At 41.9% G+C, this 17796-nt stretch overlaps 2 protein-coding genes, 1 non-coding gene and 1 pseudogene across 3 annotated transcripts in view; 2 read left to right on the top strand and 2 right to left on the bottom strand.

Moving 5' to 3' along the window:
• Positions 1-3247, top strand: part of ZNF285 (zinc finger protein 285) — a 14203-nt gene extending 10956 nt beyond the window's left edge. Inside the window, 4 exon segments of the mRNA XM_011367979.2 lie at positions 764-1980; positions 1982-2192; positions 2195-2630; positions 3128-3247. Of these exon segments, the coding sequence (XP_011366281.2) occupies positions 764-1980; positions 1982-2192; positions 2195-2385 (1619 nt within the window). The 3' untranslated portion in view covers positions 2386-2630; positions 3128-3247.
• A 2162-nt stretch (positions 3248-5409) lies between these two features.
• On the bottom strand, positions 5410-5528 carry LOC111744664. Its single transcript, XR_002782271.1, has one exon. It is a non-coding gene; the product is annotated as a 5S ribosomal RNA (ribosomal RNA).
• Positions 5529-8117: 2589 nt separating this feature from the next.
• On the bottom strand, positions 8118-9554 carry LOC105297429 (annotated as a pseudogene).
• A 2984-nt stretch (positions 9555-12538) lies between these two features.
• ZNF112 (zinc finger protein 112) overlaps positions 12539-17796 on the top strand; it is a 32772-nt gene continuing 27514 nt past the window's right edge. The window contains exon 1 of the mRNA XM_011367990.2: positions 12539-12666. The gene's annotated coding sequence lies outside the window, so the exon portion shown is untranslated. The remainder of the gene's footprint in view (positions 12667-17796) is intronic.

A 17796-nucleotide genomic window follows, 5' to 3' on the forward strand; every position in this document is an offset into this window, starting at 1 on the left:
TACAAAGATAAATGTGTCCGGGGAATTCTCAGATCAAACAGGGCCTAATAGACAGTTTTATCATCTTCGCCTTGGAATGTTGCGCTTCTCCTGGGGCTGGCGCCTGGAGATATCACCTCCCTGAAACTGGAGAATTCCCACTTTTACATCTTTAAGCCTCTCAAAGGTACATGGTGCCTCCCCTACCAGCCCCAGACCCGTACTTTATAATATTTTTCCCGTTTCGGTCCCCCTTGCTGCGTTAGGCCCAGCACGCCCAGCCGTGCTGACTGTACACAACATACACGTCAGTCCTACCCCATGTAACGGTGATGTGAAGGAAGGGTCACTTTTAGGAGACAGGACTTATTGCTTGTTTCTGCAACCTTCTACGGTGTCTTGGAGGGTTCTCGTGATCCTCTGTGTCTCCCACCTGTGTGTCTAGCATTCCACTATTATGCGCTATGTGCGTATCTACTGAATCGCACAGGAATCTTCCTCATATTTTTTTGTAGCAAAATGATTGAAGGCTTTTATTGACTACTCTTATAGCAGGGAGGTGAATTTCTTACTTTATAGGTTTTCCCCAAGATTTCTTTTGATTTCCCTGCCATATACCTGAGTTTTAATTGGCAACTCACCGATTCAAATTACTGTGGTTCAAATGGTTTCGCATATGAATAGAAGCCAGTGACAAGTTCCCACCCCATCCTACTTCATTTTCTCAAACCTTTGGATAGACAGTTTACTTGTTCCCTTAGCCAAATTCTCTTTCTCCTCCTAGGAGACGGGATCAAAAACAATATTTTGAATCTTCAGGAGAAAGGGTTGAGTTGCCTCTCACGAGAAGTACTCTACTGTTGGCAGATTCGGAAACAAAGGATCAGTGAACTAACTGTGAGTCAGGATTATGCCACGAATCTTCAAGGAGGTTGTCCCCGGTATTTAGAAGATGTTTTCCTGTGTGACAAGTGGGCAAGAGTATCTCTTCAGATTTCTGACAGTGAAAACTATGTAATAGATGCCGTTCACTTAGCAAACTGTGATGGCACTGCTCAGGAAGGCCTGACACAGATCCTCACCCCGGACTCTTGGAGGAAAACCAGCTTAATGACCGAGGCCCAGAATTCTCAGGGAAGCCGTAAGAGAATTTATATGGAAGAGAAACTGCGTGGATGTGCCCGGTGTGATGACAGCTTCGGTCGGACCTCCCGTGACTGCGATGATCCCCAAGAATGTAAAGGAGAGGAACTTGGTAGATCCACCAACGGTGGGGAAAACCTGGTTATGAAGTCAAGAGCCAGACAACATAACGTGGTACACGTGGCACCGCATCCTTTCCATCCTGGAATGGGCTTCACAGATGATGCAAATCTGAACTTCCATCGCAGCGCTCACGTGGCAGAAAAATCTTATAAGTGTGACCAGTGCAAAAAAGACTTTAGTCAGACTTCAGATCTTATTCATTATAAAACCCATGCAAGTGAGAGACCTTATGAAGGTCAAGAGCAGGCGAAGGGCTGCCAACAGAGCTCAGACCCTCCCAGAGATAAGAAGGGCCTCTTGGAAGACAAACCCTATCAATGTCCAGAATGTGGCAAGGGCTTTAGGCGCGGCTCCTCTCTTCACAACCATCATCGAGTGCACACGGGGGAGATGCCCCACAAATGTGACGTGTGTGGGAAGGGCTTCGGGTTCAGGTCACTACTTTGTATTCACCAGGGAATACACACGGGGGCAAAGCCCTACAAATGTGACGAGTGCGGGAAGGGCTTTGATCAGAGCTCCAATCTCCTTGTCCATCAGAGAGTCCACACTGGAGAGAAACCCTACAGATGCAGTGAGTGTGGCAAATGCTTTGGTTCGAGCTCCGTTCTGCAGGTCCACCACAGGTCGCACACGGGGGAGAAGCCCTACAGGTGTGGTGAGTGTGGAAAGGGCTTCAGCCAAAGCACACACCTTCACATTCACCAGAGAGTTCACACTGGGGAGAAACCCTACAAATGCAGTGTGTGTGGAAAGGCGTTTGCATACAGTTCCGTCCTTCACAATCATCAGAGAGTTCACACAGGAGAGAAACCTTACACATGCGAAGTGTGTGGTAAGGGTTTCAGTTACAGCTCATATTTTCACTTACATCGACGCGATCACACCAGAGAGAAACCCTATAAATGTGACAAGTGTGGTAAGGGCTTCAGTCGGAACTCAGATCTTCACGTTCATCTCAGAGTCCACACGGGAGAGAGGCCCTATAAGTGTAAGGACTGCGGAAAGGGTTTCAGTCGGAACTCGTATCTTCTTGCTCATCAGAGAGTGCACACAGACGAGCTGCAGTATACGCGTCATGAGCATGACAAGGGTTTTGGTTGTAGCTCCGACCTTCTTACTCATCAAAGACTGCGCTAGAGGACAGAAGCATCATAAATGTAAGTCAGGGTTCAACCAGGAAAACAGAAGCCACTCTGTGTGTTCCAGATGACAGAGCCTTATTCAGCCATTGGAGGGCTGGGAGAGCAAAGGACAGGGTCACTGCCACCTATGTCAGCCTATAGCACAGAAGCACCTAGTTCTTAAGACCGTCTCAGGAAACGACTGTAGATCTCAAGGACTTCTGGGAGTTCCCATCAGCCGTTGTACGCTGCAGTGGCAAAGTAAGTGGTCATTGGCAAATGGGTGGCTTGTGGCAGTGACAATAGTTAGAGGTCAAATTTTCATAACAGATGTGCCCAGGAAGGAAATCCTAATTGGGATGAGTATAGTAAGGACTTTGGTTCAGCCAAAAATTTTTTAGAGTGTCCCCACTAGAGGATACTCTCTATAAAGAACATTCAGGATAGTGCTGAGAAATGAAACCTGTGTTATTAGTGTGGTCAGAATATTAGTTTGTACTCAGGTTTTCAAATCCATTAGATTCTCTACAAGGAGAGAAGCTCTATAGAAGTGATGTTTTAAGGGTGTGGCAGAAACAGTTCTGTGTGTTCATCACGCTCGTCCATTTCCTGGGCACACAGGAGGATTCCATTACCCAGGAACCCTTGCATTTAAGAGTGGATCCATACGATTGGGTTTCAACCAGTGGATGGCAAGCAAAAGTGATATAAGCCACCTCCAGGCTCGGCCCTTACAAACCTCTCGTGATTTCCTACAGGCTTCTTCCTGTCATGGTGACCCGTTTATTTCAGACTGGATTGATGAAAAATGGCTGTCTGACCTGTGTGGGACTTTTTTTTTTGGTTAGTAAGAAATAAACATTTATTGTGTTACACTACTGAGATTATGGTGGTTTATTTGTTACTAGCTAGCATAGCCTAGGCTGTCCTGACCAGTACAGAGAGATTTAATAGCAACATGTTTCATAGTCATTGGAGTCCACATAAGAGTGCCACATAATTCAGAGTTCAAAACTTTGAAATCTTTAAGGCTCTGTGGCCATGCAGACAGCAAAAATGGTGGATAGGATTTTTTCAGTCTTGTTTACAATAGCTTTTTAGAGGGTGCTCATTTTGTCAAGTTCCTTCCAAAACTGTGATTTGGTTTGAAATTATAGATGGATTTGGGAGGAGGAGATATCTTCACAATATCTTTCTTCATCTTCAGTAACAATATCTTTCTTCATCTTCAGTAACAATATCTTTTTTGCATGTTAGTTGATTTATAGGTTTCTTCATTTGGATCATGTTTTATTCCTAGTTTATCTTACATTTGCCTACTAGTTACACTTTGCATACAGAACAGCCATTCAAACTCAAATAAGACCATCTCTTACTGACCCAGGTGGGCAGCAGGGAAAGATTAACAAAACTCCGTGTTACTAAGGGAGTGGGAAAAAAAATTGGCATTCTTACATAAGTTGGGGAGAAAAAAAAAACCAGGTACAACATTTCTGTAGAGGATTTTGTCTCTGTATCAAAGCGTGTATGTGCATTGTCTTTGAACCAGTAATCCCACTTCTCAGAATTTACGCTTAATTGCCCAAGTGGGGTGGGAGGGAAGATGGTTTCAGAAGGGATCACGTTCCAAGGATACTTACAGTAATAAAAATTGTAAACAAAGATCCATGAATAAGAAATCGAGTAAATTATATTGTGGAATAAAATAGCATCATTAAAAGTGATCTAGACCTATAAACATTTCTACCTGTTGTTTGGAGGAAAAAATCAAGTCGTAAAAGATTATTAACGTTATGATCCCTGACTGAAACACGAGAATTTAAAAGTGCAGAGTAGCACTGAGAACCATCCCCTCCACCACTCTTCACTTCGCTTTTCAGTGTCTAAAGGGTTGTTTGGAATATTTAACCCATGTAGGGATACGTGAAAAGTAGGAATTGCTGTCCCAAAATAATTTTTCCTTCTCTGTATTTAGATGCTTGAGGTCACACTTCGGTCATTAGACATTCACCAATGCTTACAGTGTTTTTCCGTAACGGGCTGGGAGTAGAGCTCATGGTGGAGAGGTTGGATTGTTTGGAGAAAACAAGTTATGGTGGAAGATTGTGAGGTTTTGCTTTAGAAGGAAGCTGCCAGAATGGAAGGCAATGGGCTTAGTCTGTCACTAGGTAGTTACTGTGGTATAGCTCCTTGTGTGGGTAATTAGTGCAAATGGACCAGTAGGAGAGCCAACTCTCCTCTCACTGGTGGCCTTCCTTGTGTCTCTGTGCCTATTAGGCTAGATTTTGGGCCAATTCTTGGCTTGCTGAACCTGATTCTGTATGTCTTCTTGTGTAACTCAGTGTTTACTGAAGAACTGAGCAGTAGCCGGGGCTTGGGAGTGCCAATGATTGCCATTAAGTCTAGGGGCATTGTGCCAATTACCAATTTATTGCCTTTCAGCTCCAAACTCACCCTTCAATACATACTCTGTGATAAGGAAAGTCATTCCTTTGAGCATTTCTTCTTTGCAGTAAACACAATGTTAAGCTTTCTCAGTAGAAGATGTTGGAGGGAGATCGCAGGAGTAAGGGGTCTCCAGCTATTTGTAGCAGCTGCATGGTCAATCACAAGTGTGGGTATTGAAAACGTTTATCTGGTCATGCGCTGCACCAGCCACACACCTAGAATCTACAGTCTCTTGCTGATTTGCAGATCTAGACTGTCGGTCACATTCCCATAGACTTCTGGAGGTAGTCCCTGCATGCAACAGGCTTTGTACTCACATAGGCACACCCATTCCCCCTGTACCTGGCCACTGGCTGGGGCTCATCTGTTCCCCAAATGGATGCCATCTGCACCCCTTCTTTTTATATCCCAGAATGTCACTCCCACCTACACATTAGTAATAAATACTCTTTCTTCACAAAGGAGCTTTTGTCATAACAACGTTCCACTTTATTTTTATTTTTTATTTATTTTTATTTTTTAGGCAAGGCAACCCTCGGTCACAGATTGCAAGGACCTTGTCAGTTTACAATCCCTTATTTTTTATTTTTTATGCCTACGGCACCTGGTCTTCCTAGGTGGTCTCCCATCCAAGTACTAACCAGGCCCGACCCTGCTTAGCTTCCGAGATCAGACGGGATCAGGCTTGTTCAGAGTGGCATGGCCGTAGACCATCAAAGAAAAAAATAGTCACGATGTCAAAAGCTCGCAAAGATGCCGAGAAACTAGAACTCTCATTTCTGTGGGGAATGTAAAATAGTACAGCCACTCTGGAAAATAGTTCAGCAGTTCTTCTACAGTCTTTTTCAAGCGGTGACTGTTTTTCCTATCATATCAGTTTCTGCTGTGCTTGGAACAGAATTGGTTTCTTTTTTATTCCTCATTGCTTCTCCTTCTAAAACTCAGTTATCATCTCGTCAAATGATAAATCATTGCCCTTCCTTTTACAGCCATCTGCTGCTCTATAAGTCCAGTATTCCCGATTCATTGAAGATTTTGCCTCCTGTCTCGTCGCTTTCTTGTTCATTTCAGTATCCACATTCACAACTTTGGTGCCTCGACATCAGTGCCTCCAGTGATCTTTTCTTACATCCTACCTGGGACACTGATTCTCGTTGTCATACTGTAGCCCCTAAATGACCAATAGCTGCAGTCCCTCCATACCCTCTATTTGAAGCCTCATACTCTCACATATCTTATCTTCCCAGATCTTTCTGTTTTACCCTGACTTTGACCTCATCGATTTCTACAGTTCATTGTTCCTACTACCTTTTCAATCTCCCTTATCCTTATATCCTCAATGCCAGCCAAGTCTTTCTCCTCTCTGGAATACACAGAAAACTTACTTATGTCTCATTGCTCAACTGTGTCCCGTGATCACGTATAAACTTAAGGAATACTAAGAAAGTGAGTACTGTGTCTTTTTCTAGTTTTGTAAAAGAGGCATGCAGGGCAAAAGGAATTAGGAATAGATGCGGTGTGAGCCAGTCAATTGTCTCTGCTCCCAAAGCCTGCAGGTTACGTATATTTCCTGGCCTGCTAGCTCCAGATCCGTATTTTAGTCTCCTGCTTCAGGAAACAAGCTGCAGTGCAAGCGAGAGTGACGATGCTGTTATATGATAATATTGACTTGCCTCTATTTTAGTTTTTAAATAACCATCATGTTTGCTATTGAATAGTTATTACTTAAAAATGTGAGACACTGTCACTGCTCTTGATCTTGGCTGGGAAGCACTGCTCGAGAGGTACAAAGATAACTCAGAGAAGTAGGTAAGTGCAATGGTAGATGTATTTTAAACATGCTACGAAAGAGAAGGGGAATATTGAAATTCATGGTGTGTATTTTGGGGAAAAAAAAAGCCTCCCAAATTCTGTTGACTCAGTCGATCAGAACACTTGTTTTGGAGCACAGTGCTGGCAATATCACTCTAATCACACAATGTGTATTCACTGAGCTTCAGGGGTCTCTATTCTAGAAATTCATCCTATGGTAACAGTCAGATTAGAGCTCAAGAACAAATGGACATAGGTGTTCATTGCAGCATACTTTGCAAGACTGTGGATGCTTAATAGGATATGACTGGTAATTGGAGGAGAGAAGAGAAAAACCTATTCAAAACTCTCACTCTTCCGTTCTCTTTCAACTTGGCTCTTCTTCTAGTAGACATTTGCATGCGTAATTGAGATTCAGTCTTGGATGTGGGAAGCAGTAACGTTCGGGGATGTGCTGGGGTCTTCACTGAGAGAAAGGCTCAAATAACCTTAACGAGGATGCATTCCCACCAAAAACGATGAACTTTAATCTAATCTGCCTTTAAAATCTAAACTGTAGTTTACCAGAACCACAGGAGAAATTGTAGAAAATGTTAAATGACAGCATGAGAAAACGTTTTTAAAAATTCAGAATGTGGGACATCTTCCTTGACTACTGACCTGGTTTCTTCAAGGTCATAAATTAAAAATAGATGGAAGAGGGAACTCTTCTAGATTGAGAAACTCAAGAGACGGCAATCAAATGCAAGAAAATGGACATTTTTGAGATAATCATGAAATTTGAAGAGTTTTATTTTGTCAGGTAAGAAATTCTATTTTCCTCAGTGTGATAGTTTTATTGAGGTTGTAATTCAGTACACATGGAAATATTTAAGAGAAGAAGAATGCAGTGTCATGGTTTTACATAAAAATATTACAGTAACAAAAAGGAAGAAAGATAAAATTGATAGATCAAGGAAGTGTGGCAAATATTGATAACTTGAATCTAGGGGATAACGGTTAGGGCTATGGACTATTTCACTGTTCTGTACTTCCGTATATTTGAACATTTTCATCATAAAAAGGTAGAAAATTTTTAGTTATTGTCCAGAAGAAAAGCTGGAAAGTAGAACTTCTGTGTATTTTTTGAGTATATTATATTGTTTGATTACACATGATAATGGATGATACACAAGCTTCATTCTCATCTATCATTTTATCTGGTACCATAATTTGATTTAGATATATTGCGTAAGATGTGCCAACAACTTATAACCAGATGAACTCCATGACTCTGCTTGGGTGGCCCTTTAACAGTGAACTCAGGTCACAACACAGTAACGATTCAACTACACCAAGGTTCCTGAAGACAATGGCTTCTGCGCCCAAGCAGGTTGTAAATAAATTTCAAGTGGAAGCTGGCATCACCCCGAAGGGATTCTAACTTCACCTGTTGGAGTAATTTACCAAGATGGCTTCAGAGTAGACTAACTTCACACAGCACATTTTAAAATAGAGACTTTTATTCAGCGTCATGATCAGACTATTACATTTAGCAATCAATAGCATGGGTGCAAAAAAAAAAGGTCTGCGTTAAAACCTTTCGTTGGAATGCTTTACGCTGTCCACAGAACAGAAACTAAAATAACATGTTATACAACTAGTCACAAATAGTCGAGTTTTTTGCTTATACATGTGAGTATTGTCTAAAACTTGTCTTCTTTGTAGCAGCCAGGCCCAGTCACCACTGTGCTCAGCTGAGTTCACAAATCTGTTGTAACCTATACCTTCCCTGTCACCTCTGACTCTCCTCTTCTGCTCAGCTTTGTTTCCTGGAAGCCATTCAAAGCATCTGCCACCGTCCTAGCTACTGCTGCTGCTGGAACCACCACAGCCTTGGTTTTTGTGGTTTGGCAAAGTATTGGCCTCCACCATCATAGGGGCCAGAGCATCTGCCTCCAAAGTTACTTTCTTGGGTCCAAAATGTGAAGATTGATTGTTGTAACTGCCAAAATCATTGTAGTTTTGGCCACCTCCAAAACTGCTTTCATCATTACCAAATCTATTATAGCCGTTCTCACTACCACCATATCCTCCGCCTCCATGGCTACCACCAAAGCCACCTTGCACTGAAGTTTCCTCACGACCAAAGTTGTCATTCCCACCAAAACCACTTCCACGACCACCACCGAAGTTTCTAGACCCACTTCGACCTCTTTGGCTGGATGAAACACTAGCCACCTCTTGCTTAGATAGAGCTTTCCCTACTTCACACCATACTGTGGCCATTCACAGTATGGTACTTCTGAATGACAGTCTTGTCTACAGAGTCATGATCGTCAAAGATTACAAAAGCAAAGCCTCTCTTGTCACTGCCTCGGTCAGTCATGATTTCAAATCACTTCAATTTTCCCCATACTGTTCCAAATAATCTCTTAGGTGATGTTCTTTAGTGTCTTATTTAATACCACCAACAAAAGTTTTTCACAGCTTAGTGGGCACAAGGTCTTTGAGAATCTTCTCTTTGGTTCCACAACTCTTCCACCTACCTTGTGTGGCCCTGCATTCATGGCTGCATCTACCTCCTCCACAGCGGCACACGTGACAAACTCAAAGCCTTTGGAGTGCTTGGTGTTTGGATGTCTCTCATCAGCACAGTCTGTGAGCATTCTCCGTTTCCCAGAATGGCTCCTCAGATTCTCATCGGTTGCTTCAGAGCTCAAACCTCCGATGAAGAGCTGTTTGCGCTCTTTGGGAGACTCCGACTCAGACACAACGACCGCAGGAGGGGAGACTTTAACAATGCTTGCCAGGCGGCATCCACTGACAGAAAGGTGTGTATTTTTTTTTGTTTTTGTCAGATTTTCTGGATTTGAGTCCCACCCTCACCAACTTACCTTAATGAAAAATTATGGTCTCACTGGTTTCCATATTTCTAAGACACATCGTATTTAGATATCAAGAGTAGGATGGATGTAGGTTATGCATGCTTGAACTTGAACAAAAAGATATTTCAAAATTTTACATATTTATCTCTTTACATTATGAAATGTCTTCACATCAGTGCAGCTCCTGTCATTCGCCTCATGACCCACATTTCTTAATGAGCAGTTAATGTTAAGGAAAAGCCAAAAGTGTTTGCTCCTTCTGCTCTATTCCTTAGTAAAGCTTGCATCACTTTCTTGTGGGTTCTTGCATCTTGGAATGAATAGCTAATGCCAGATAACACGCTTAGAGTTCTAGATGTATCCAACACATGGCATAATGTAGAAAATCCAGTCAGAGTTGAGATACTGTGTTCCTTACACTGATGCCCAGTTTCAATGTCTGTATTGTTAACCCACACACATCTTCCCCTTTTATAACCTATGCCTCAGTTTCCTTTCGCTTTTCAAGTTTCATTCTTATCTACTAAAGGGGCTTTTTTAGATGTTCATATTTGTTTTGTCATGTATGAAAGAAAAAAAAGTGAGAACAAGGAAAAGGAAGTCTGAACTCGATCGTTAAGATACAATTTATACTGATCCTAGTAATCCAAAAGGAAAAAGAAAAGGCTGGAGAGAAGCACTACCTGAAGACGATTCTGGAAATTGTGGTCCAAGGGATTCACATGGATGGAGACACTTGCTGGGGAAAATCATTAAGTATAACTTAGAATCCTGTGCTTTCAGAGGTATTTTCGTTCAAAGAGGGAAGGGCTAAGGAGTTCTTGCTTAGCTTTGGACTCGTGTGAAATACAATTCAAGTTCTAAGGGCAAGAGCCGAGCTTCCGCTCTGGGAAGGCAATGACGTCGCTTGTTCTTCGTGAGGATTCTGGGAAGTGTATTCTGACAGCTCCTAGTAGTAGGCGAACTTCCGCTTCAGGAGGGCGTGGCTGTGACACACGGCTCCTCGGGGAATTCTGGGAGTGGAAGCCAAGAATTGTGGGTAGAGTCACTTCCGCTCCAGGGAGGGGAAGTCTTGGCGGTGGTTCTTAGGAAGCTGAGTCAAGCACTCAGCAGCGAAGCTTCTTCGCTTGGCATGGTGCCAGCTGCGATACATCTTTGACCTGGAAGAGAATCTGCAGTCAGAGGCAGAGGCTGGAGTTGGGCCCCGTTGGTTGGCGGGTTGAGCGTCTCCTGTATTATGTGCTCCCTATCCCTGCTCCCGGGTTTACCGGACAGCTCCACCACCTCCTAGGGGTGAGAGGTTGAGCAAGATACTTAGGCTGTCTGTGCCTCGCATTCCTTTTCTGTAAAAGGAGGGGAATAATAGTATTTACTTAATAGAGTTGTTTGGAGAGATAGTCACAAAAGGTTTAAACCAAGTGGTAAAGATGGATTTCTTTTAATATATTTTAATTTCCCGAGAGACGCCCAGTTACCTGAAATCTTGTATGAGTCCAGGAATGGCTCACAGTTCCACCTGCGGTGTTTCTGGCCCTTTTTTCTAATCCCTGGAGGAATCCGGGCTATTCTCGGCTTTCTTCTACAGTCGCGCGCTCTATCTAATCTAAGAAGTGGAGATAGGAGGTATATGTGTGTGTGTGTCATTCCAGGGCAGTGTTTGGGAGTGTTCTCTGTGATTCATGCAGAAGGGAGACACAATTGTAATTTCTCAGCCTCCTTTCCTTTCCCGGCACTGTCTTATGGAAGCGGGCTGCAGGAAGGAGGGGATGACTATTAGGCTGCTAGCTTCAGAACCTCGCCTGAGTAGGGCCATCCTTCCTGCCGTATCGTCTCTCTTCTCAGGGGAGAAGAGATTTCTTTTAATAATTGTAATTAGCGCATTTTGCTACATGTTTAAGGGTTTGTCGAATAAATGTATGGGTGGGCGGGAGGAATACTTGGGCATAGTCAATAATGATAGTTAAACACAAGTGCTAAGTATTATTTTAAGGGCTTCATACGAATCCCACATTTAATCAACAACAGCTTAAGGAGGTGGGTTGTTTTTTCATTTAAAGAGGAGGAAATTGAGACACAGCAAAAGTTACCTACCTGAGGTTATCCAACTAGTAAGAAGCTGAGCTGAGAATTGAACCCACCTACTCTCAGTCCCCAGCCTCAATTCTTAATGTTTGCTTTTGGGTTTGGAAGGGATTGTAAAGAACTATGAAAGCCATGTTAATGGGTTTTGAGTTTTTAATAAGCTTTGTAGGCATCTTCAATTGTACTTTATTTCAAGTAATTCTTAGTTGATACTTTGAATAAGCATAAAGGAAATGTTGAATTACTTATATTCCCAGGATGTACAGATGTTTTAATGTACTTTTTAAGATTTTTATTTACCCACATTTACAAAAGAGGTCTAATAGGTCTTTTTTTCCCTTTGTTTTTTAGTTTGGGGATTTACAATGTGGCCAAATGCATTTAGAATAGGATAACATATCCCCATAGAATTATCACCAAGCTTTACCCCTTGTCAATATTTGCTAATCTTGTTGCGTCTATCCTCCCTATACCATCATCATCATCTTCATCATCTTCTTCATCATCAATCATTGCTTTGTTTTGGTCACGTTTCAAGGAAATAAACTTCAAGAAAAAAAGGGAGAGGGGGGCCAAGCTTGCCTAACAGTATAAAAATCAGACTAACTATCCTAAAGAGAATACGACTGTGGAAATATTGCCTATCCAAAAGACAAAGGGAGCCTTGCGGAACCGGCTCCCAGTTGGAGATTCGGGAATTGTCCGGAAGATCCACAGAGAGACAATGCGCCCCCGAAAAGCCGCCCTTAACGCACGGTGGGTCTAGAAGAAATACCCGGGAATATGACAGAGCTCTCTGGAAGCATTTCGGCTCCTAGAAGGCGGGATTGTGGAATTCGCCCTCGACCCGCACGCGATGAACCACAGTCCCGGCTCTCCGCGTAGCCGCCGGCACTTCCGCCCGGGTCGCGGGGGTGCTGGGACGTGTAGTCCGGGAACGCTGCAGCGGGATAACTTCCGCCAGAGGAGGCTGGGGCCGCGTCCCTTCTCCCGGCGGGATTTCTGGGAAGCGTAGTCCAGGAGGTCTCTAGGCAGAGTCATTTCCGCCGCAGGTACAGGAGGCCGCGGCCTTCATTCTTCTCGGAAAGGTGAGCCCCCCCAACCCCGTTCCCAAGCCCGCGCCCCGCGTTCACAGGGACCTTCTTCACCTTGCGGGCCAGCACCGCCGGGGCACCGGCCTCGGGGGAGACCCCGCCTGCGGCGAGGGGCGGAGCTTGCGTCCCTTTGAATGAGCCCGCTGGAGCGTGGGGCGGCCGCGGGCCCCGGGTCGTGCGGCGTCGGGCTCGGGGGTCTCCGGGCTCTGCAGCGCCCCAACCCTTCCCCCGACGGTCGGCCGCCCCGCCGCTTCCTGGCAGTGTGATATTCGGCGAGCATCTGCATGACTCTGCCTCTGTTTCCTCTTTAAGTCGGCGTTAGTGTCTACCTAAGAGGTATTTTGAGAATTAAATGAGAATATAGACGTAAAAGGCAAACTGCCTGGCTTGTGGTACAAAATACATCTATCTTGTTACTAGTGCTTTGTGATTTCCGGAGAAGCGCTCAGTCCCCTGAAAGCTGTCTGAACCCGGACGGGGTCAGAGCCCCAGCTGCAGTGTGCCTGGCCCTTCTCTGATCCCTGAAGGATTTGGGGCCGTACTGGGATTCCTAATAATTTTTCATTTTCATTTTAATTTTTGGAGAGGGTCACTCCTGGCTGTTGTCTGGGATGTCCACTCTAGTTTATGCGGGAGCTGTGGTGAAGTTCTGATTTCTCAGCCCCCTTTCCTTCCCCTTGATTTCTTGAAAAAGGCTGGAGGGAGGAGGGAATGACTCTGTGGCTCCCGGTAGCGAAGGCTCACCCCGAGTAGGACTTAGACGTTTTCTTCCTCTTACATTACATCTTCTCAGAGGATAATATATTTCCTTCATTCATCGGTGAATTCTGCTCTGCATATGCCCTTATATTTGTTGAATAGGTTCAGGAAGGGATGGGGAGTCCTGAGGCATGAGTAATAACGATAATGTTCAAACATTGATTGCTAAAATATTATTCTAGGCATTTTATATGAATTAAAATATTTAATCCTTATAAGAGCCCTGTGGGGACCAGGGGTACTGTTATCTCCATGTTGAAGATGAGGAAACAGACACAGCATAAGTAGTTTATCCTAGGGCCGCGTCCAGCGAGTGGCAGATCCTGCCATGTCCAGCGTGGCTCTGGAGAATGTACCTGAGTGGGAACGGTGGGAGATTAAGAAAAGAGAGAAGACAGAAAGCTGGGATCAGGACGTCCACTGTCCACTGATAGTAGAGCAACGGCTCAATTTTATTTTTACAAGCTGCTTTTATACAAGAGCACGCAATTGCTGGCTAGGATAAGATCATCCTCTGCACAATCACCCAACCCACACCCTGCTATGATCTTTCGCAGTTCCGTCTGCTAGCGGCTCTGAGCGTACTTCTCTGTCTCGGAGTAACACCGCGTTGTTCTCTGATCGGTTCGTACTTCCCCATTCTTAGGAGGGTTCGTTGAGGCGAGGCAACCCTTGGCTGACCTCACAGATTGCAAGAACCTTGTCAGCTTGCAATCCACTCTCCACGCTAGGTCACACAGCTAGTAAGAGGCTGAGCTGGGATTTGAATTTCGGTAGTTTCAATCTGTTGCCTTAGTTTTTAACGCGTTTAGTATCAAGTTGAGAAGGCACGTTTTGGGATTTTGGTGGAGGGCCATGAAAACTATGTCAGTGAACTTTGAGTTTTTGATAAGATTTTTTTTTTATTCATCTGCAATTTAATTGTATTTTATTTGGAGTAATATTTATAGTTCGAATTCTGGTTATAGAAACAATGATTGCATATTGTAAAGAATTAAGAAAATATACGAAGTGTAAAGAAAAAGATCTAATTATCCATAACCACAGGATACAGAGATAATAGTAATATTTTAATGTTTTCCTGTTCCATAGATTTATTTTTAGATTTTTACTTACATTTTACAAAATAAATATCATAGGTTTTATTTTCCCCTTAAGTTTTTACTCTAGAAATTTATAAACATAGCCAAAAGTAATAATAAAATAATGAACCCCTCTGGAACCATCACCCAGATTCAACCCTTGTTAACATTTGTCAGTCTTGTTTCAACCCCTCCCCCACCAGATTTTTGCATTTTAATATTTTAAAGCAAATCCCCACACGAATCACTGTGATAGTGATTGATTTATTGTCAAAATTGCCAAAAATGGATATACATTGATTATATTCCAGGACCAAGAAAGGGAGATGTTAGCAGCTCCTTTAAGGTGTTCATTCTTTGCAGCTTGCAGGGCGGTGCTCACTTGAGAAAGCTAAGGGAGAGTTTTGCACTTCGGAGAGGGATGGTGATGGATTTTGTTTTCTCATATACAGTTTGACTTGCCTGTATCTTGGAGCTCTTTGTGTCTTCTCTCTCTCTTCCCATACACTGACAGTTATTCTGTTGCTGACCATGTTGTTTGTAATTAGAGTAGCTACTCAACAGACAACTGGCAGCAAGGGTTTGCAGTGCAGAGTTCCTGAAAATGGAATTAAGTAGCTAAATGGAATAGGAATTACCCATGGAGATAGTCCTTAATCTCCATAATATTGTTGAGCTATAGAATCCATCAACTATTTCAGAGTACTGAAAAGTTAATGAGCAATTATTTTGATAATCTAAAATAAACTTCCTAAGAACCGCATTGGTAGAAAAGGTAACAGCTAATAATAACAGATTGTGTTTGTGACTGAGGCAGTGTTTCCAATGGCTTACAGATCTTAACTTATTTCCCATAACAAACCTGTTGTTATCCTCATTTTATAGATGAGGAAACAGGTTTTTAAAACAAGTATGTGGTAAATTTGACTTTTTCTTCCTTTTAGGGGCATCATTCAATGAATTTTAAAATAGGTATAGATTTGTATAATCACCACAGTCATCAGACACAGAACAATTCCATCACCCAAAAAACTCCCCTCCTATTTTCCCTTTATAATCACCCCTCACTGCACTTGTAACCGCTAGCAACTACAGTGACACTACAGTTCTTTCGTCTTTTTGCGAATGTCATGTCAATGGACTAATACCAAATATAACATTTGGAATCGATTCTTTCACTCAGCATAATGCCTTTGTCCATTCATCCAAGTCGCTGTATCAGTGCTTCATTCGTTTTTATTGCTGGTTAATATTTATGGATATACCGTAGTTCATCCATTCACCTGTTGAAGGATATTTGGGTCGTTTCCAGTTTGGGGCAATTATGAATAAGTTGCTATAAACATTTGTGTACCATTTTTTGTGCTTATTTCTTTAGAATATGTAATGAGGAATGGGATTGCTGGGTCACATGGAAAGCATATGTTTAACTTTATAAGAAACAGCCAAACTCTTCTCCAGAGTAGCTACCATTTTGCATTCTTGTCAATGATGTATGGGAGTTCCAGTTGCTCTACATCCTTGTCAGCACTTAGGATTGTCTAGCTTTTTTAATAGATGTGTATTGGTATCATATTGTGATTTTAATTTACATTTCCCTAATGACTAATGAGGTCCAAAGATATCTCTTCTCTTCAACTTATTTATCATATATTTTCTTTGCTAAAGTGTTTGTTTTTCTGTATTGCCCAGTTCTACATTGAATAATTGGGTTGTGTTTTCCTTATTGTTGATTTTTGAGAGTTATTCACATATTCCGAATACGGGTCTTTTGTCAGATATGTGATTTACAAGTATTACTTCTCAGCCTATAGCTTGGCTTTTCAGTCTCTTAACAGTGTCTTTTGCAGAACAAAAGTTTTTAATTTTGATGAAGTCTGATTTATCAGTGTTTTCTTTTCTGAATCGTGCTTTGTAACGTCTAAGAACTCTACCTAACCCCAGGTCAGGAAGATTTTCTCTTATGTTTTCTTCTAGAAGTTTTGTAGTTTTACCTTTAATTCTGTGATTCATTTTGAACTAACTTTTTGTAATGTGGAGGTTAGGTTGACATTCATTTCTTTCCATGTGGGTGACCAACTGTCTCAACACTGTTTGTTTGGGTGTATTTCTGTACCATCTTCTGTTAAATTAATCTGTGTTTATATCCCTTCACCAGTACCAAGCTACCTTAATTACCATACTTGATAGTAAGTCTTAAAATTGAAAAGTTTTATTTGTCCAACTTTATCTTCTTTTTCAAAATTGTGTTAGGTACTCTGGTTCTTTTGCCGTTCCATGTATATTTTAGAATCAGCTTGCCTATAGCTACAAAAAAATTCAGCTGGGATTTTGAATAGTATTATGTTAAATCTATAGATCTATCTTTATTTATGTTGAGTCTTGTAACCCATGAATACCATGTGTCTGTCTTTATTCTTTAATTCTTACATCAGCATTTTGTAGTTTTATGTTTTCAGATCTTAATACCTGTTTTGTTTAGATTTATTTCTAAGTATATTATTTATTCTTGTGGAGCTATTATAAATTGTATGGTTTTTAGATTTTGGTTTCCAATTGTACATTGCCAGTGTATTAGAACTACACGTGACTTTCGTGTAATTACACATGACCTTGTATTCTGTGACTTTGCTAAAATTCATTAAAAGTTTTTGTTTTTTGGCATATTTCTTAGGATTTTCCACACAGACGAATATGTTGTTTGTGAATAGGGTCAGTTTTATTTCTTCCTTTCTGATCTGTATCCTTTTTTCTCTTTGCTTCACTGCACTGCCTGATTTTCAGACGGGTTAAACAGGAGCGGTGAGACCAAACCTCTCTGCCTTGTTCACGATCATAGGGGAGAGGATTTTATGAGTTCTCTTATATTTTTAGTTTGTGAAAGTTTTATCACAATTGGATGTTGTATTTTGTCAGATGCTTTTCTGTGTTGATCATTATGGTTTTTTGTGTGTTTTTTTTTCATCTTTATGCTTAACATAGTAGATTAGATTAATTTCCAAATATCGAAGCAGCTTTTCATTCCCAGGAGTAATATCCCTTGTAAGTGGTATACTATTCTTTTTCTTTATTGTTTGATTGGATTTATTGATATTTTTTTTTGAGGGTTTTTACAATCATGTTCGTAAGGGATGATGACCCATAGGGTTTTTTTTTTTTTTTTGGTATTGTCCTGGTCTTGTATTAATAATTCTGGCCTTATAAAATGAGTTGAGAAGTAAGTGTTCCCTTTTCTTCTATTTTCAGAAAGAGATTGTGTAGAATTAATGTTATTTCTTTGTTA

This window comes from Pteropus vampyrus, unplaced genomic scaffold, assembly GCF_000151845.1.
Source record: "Pteropus vampyrus isolate Shadow unplaced genomic scaffold, Pvam_2.0 Scaffold138, whole genome shotgun sequence".
Classification (NCBI taxonomy): Eukaryota; Metazoa; Chordata; class Mammalia; order Chiroptera; family Pteropodidae; genus Pteropus; species Pteropus vampyrus.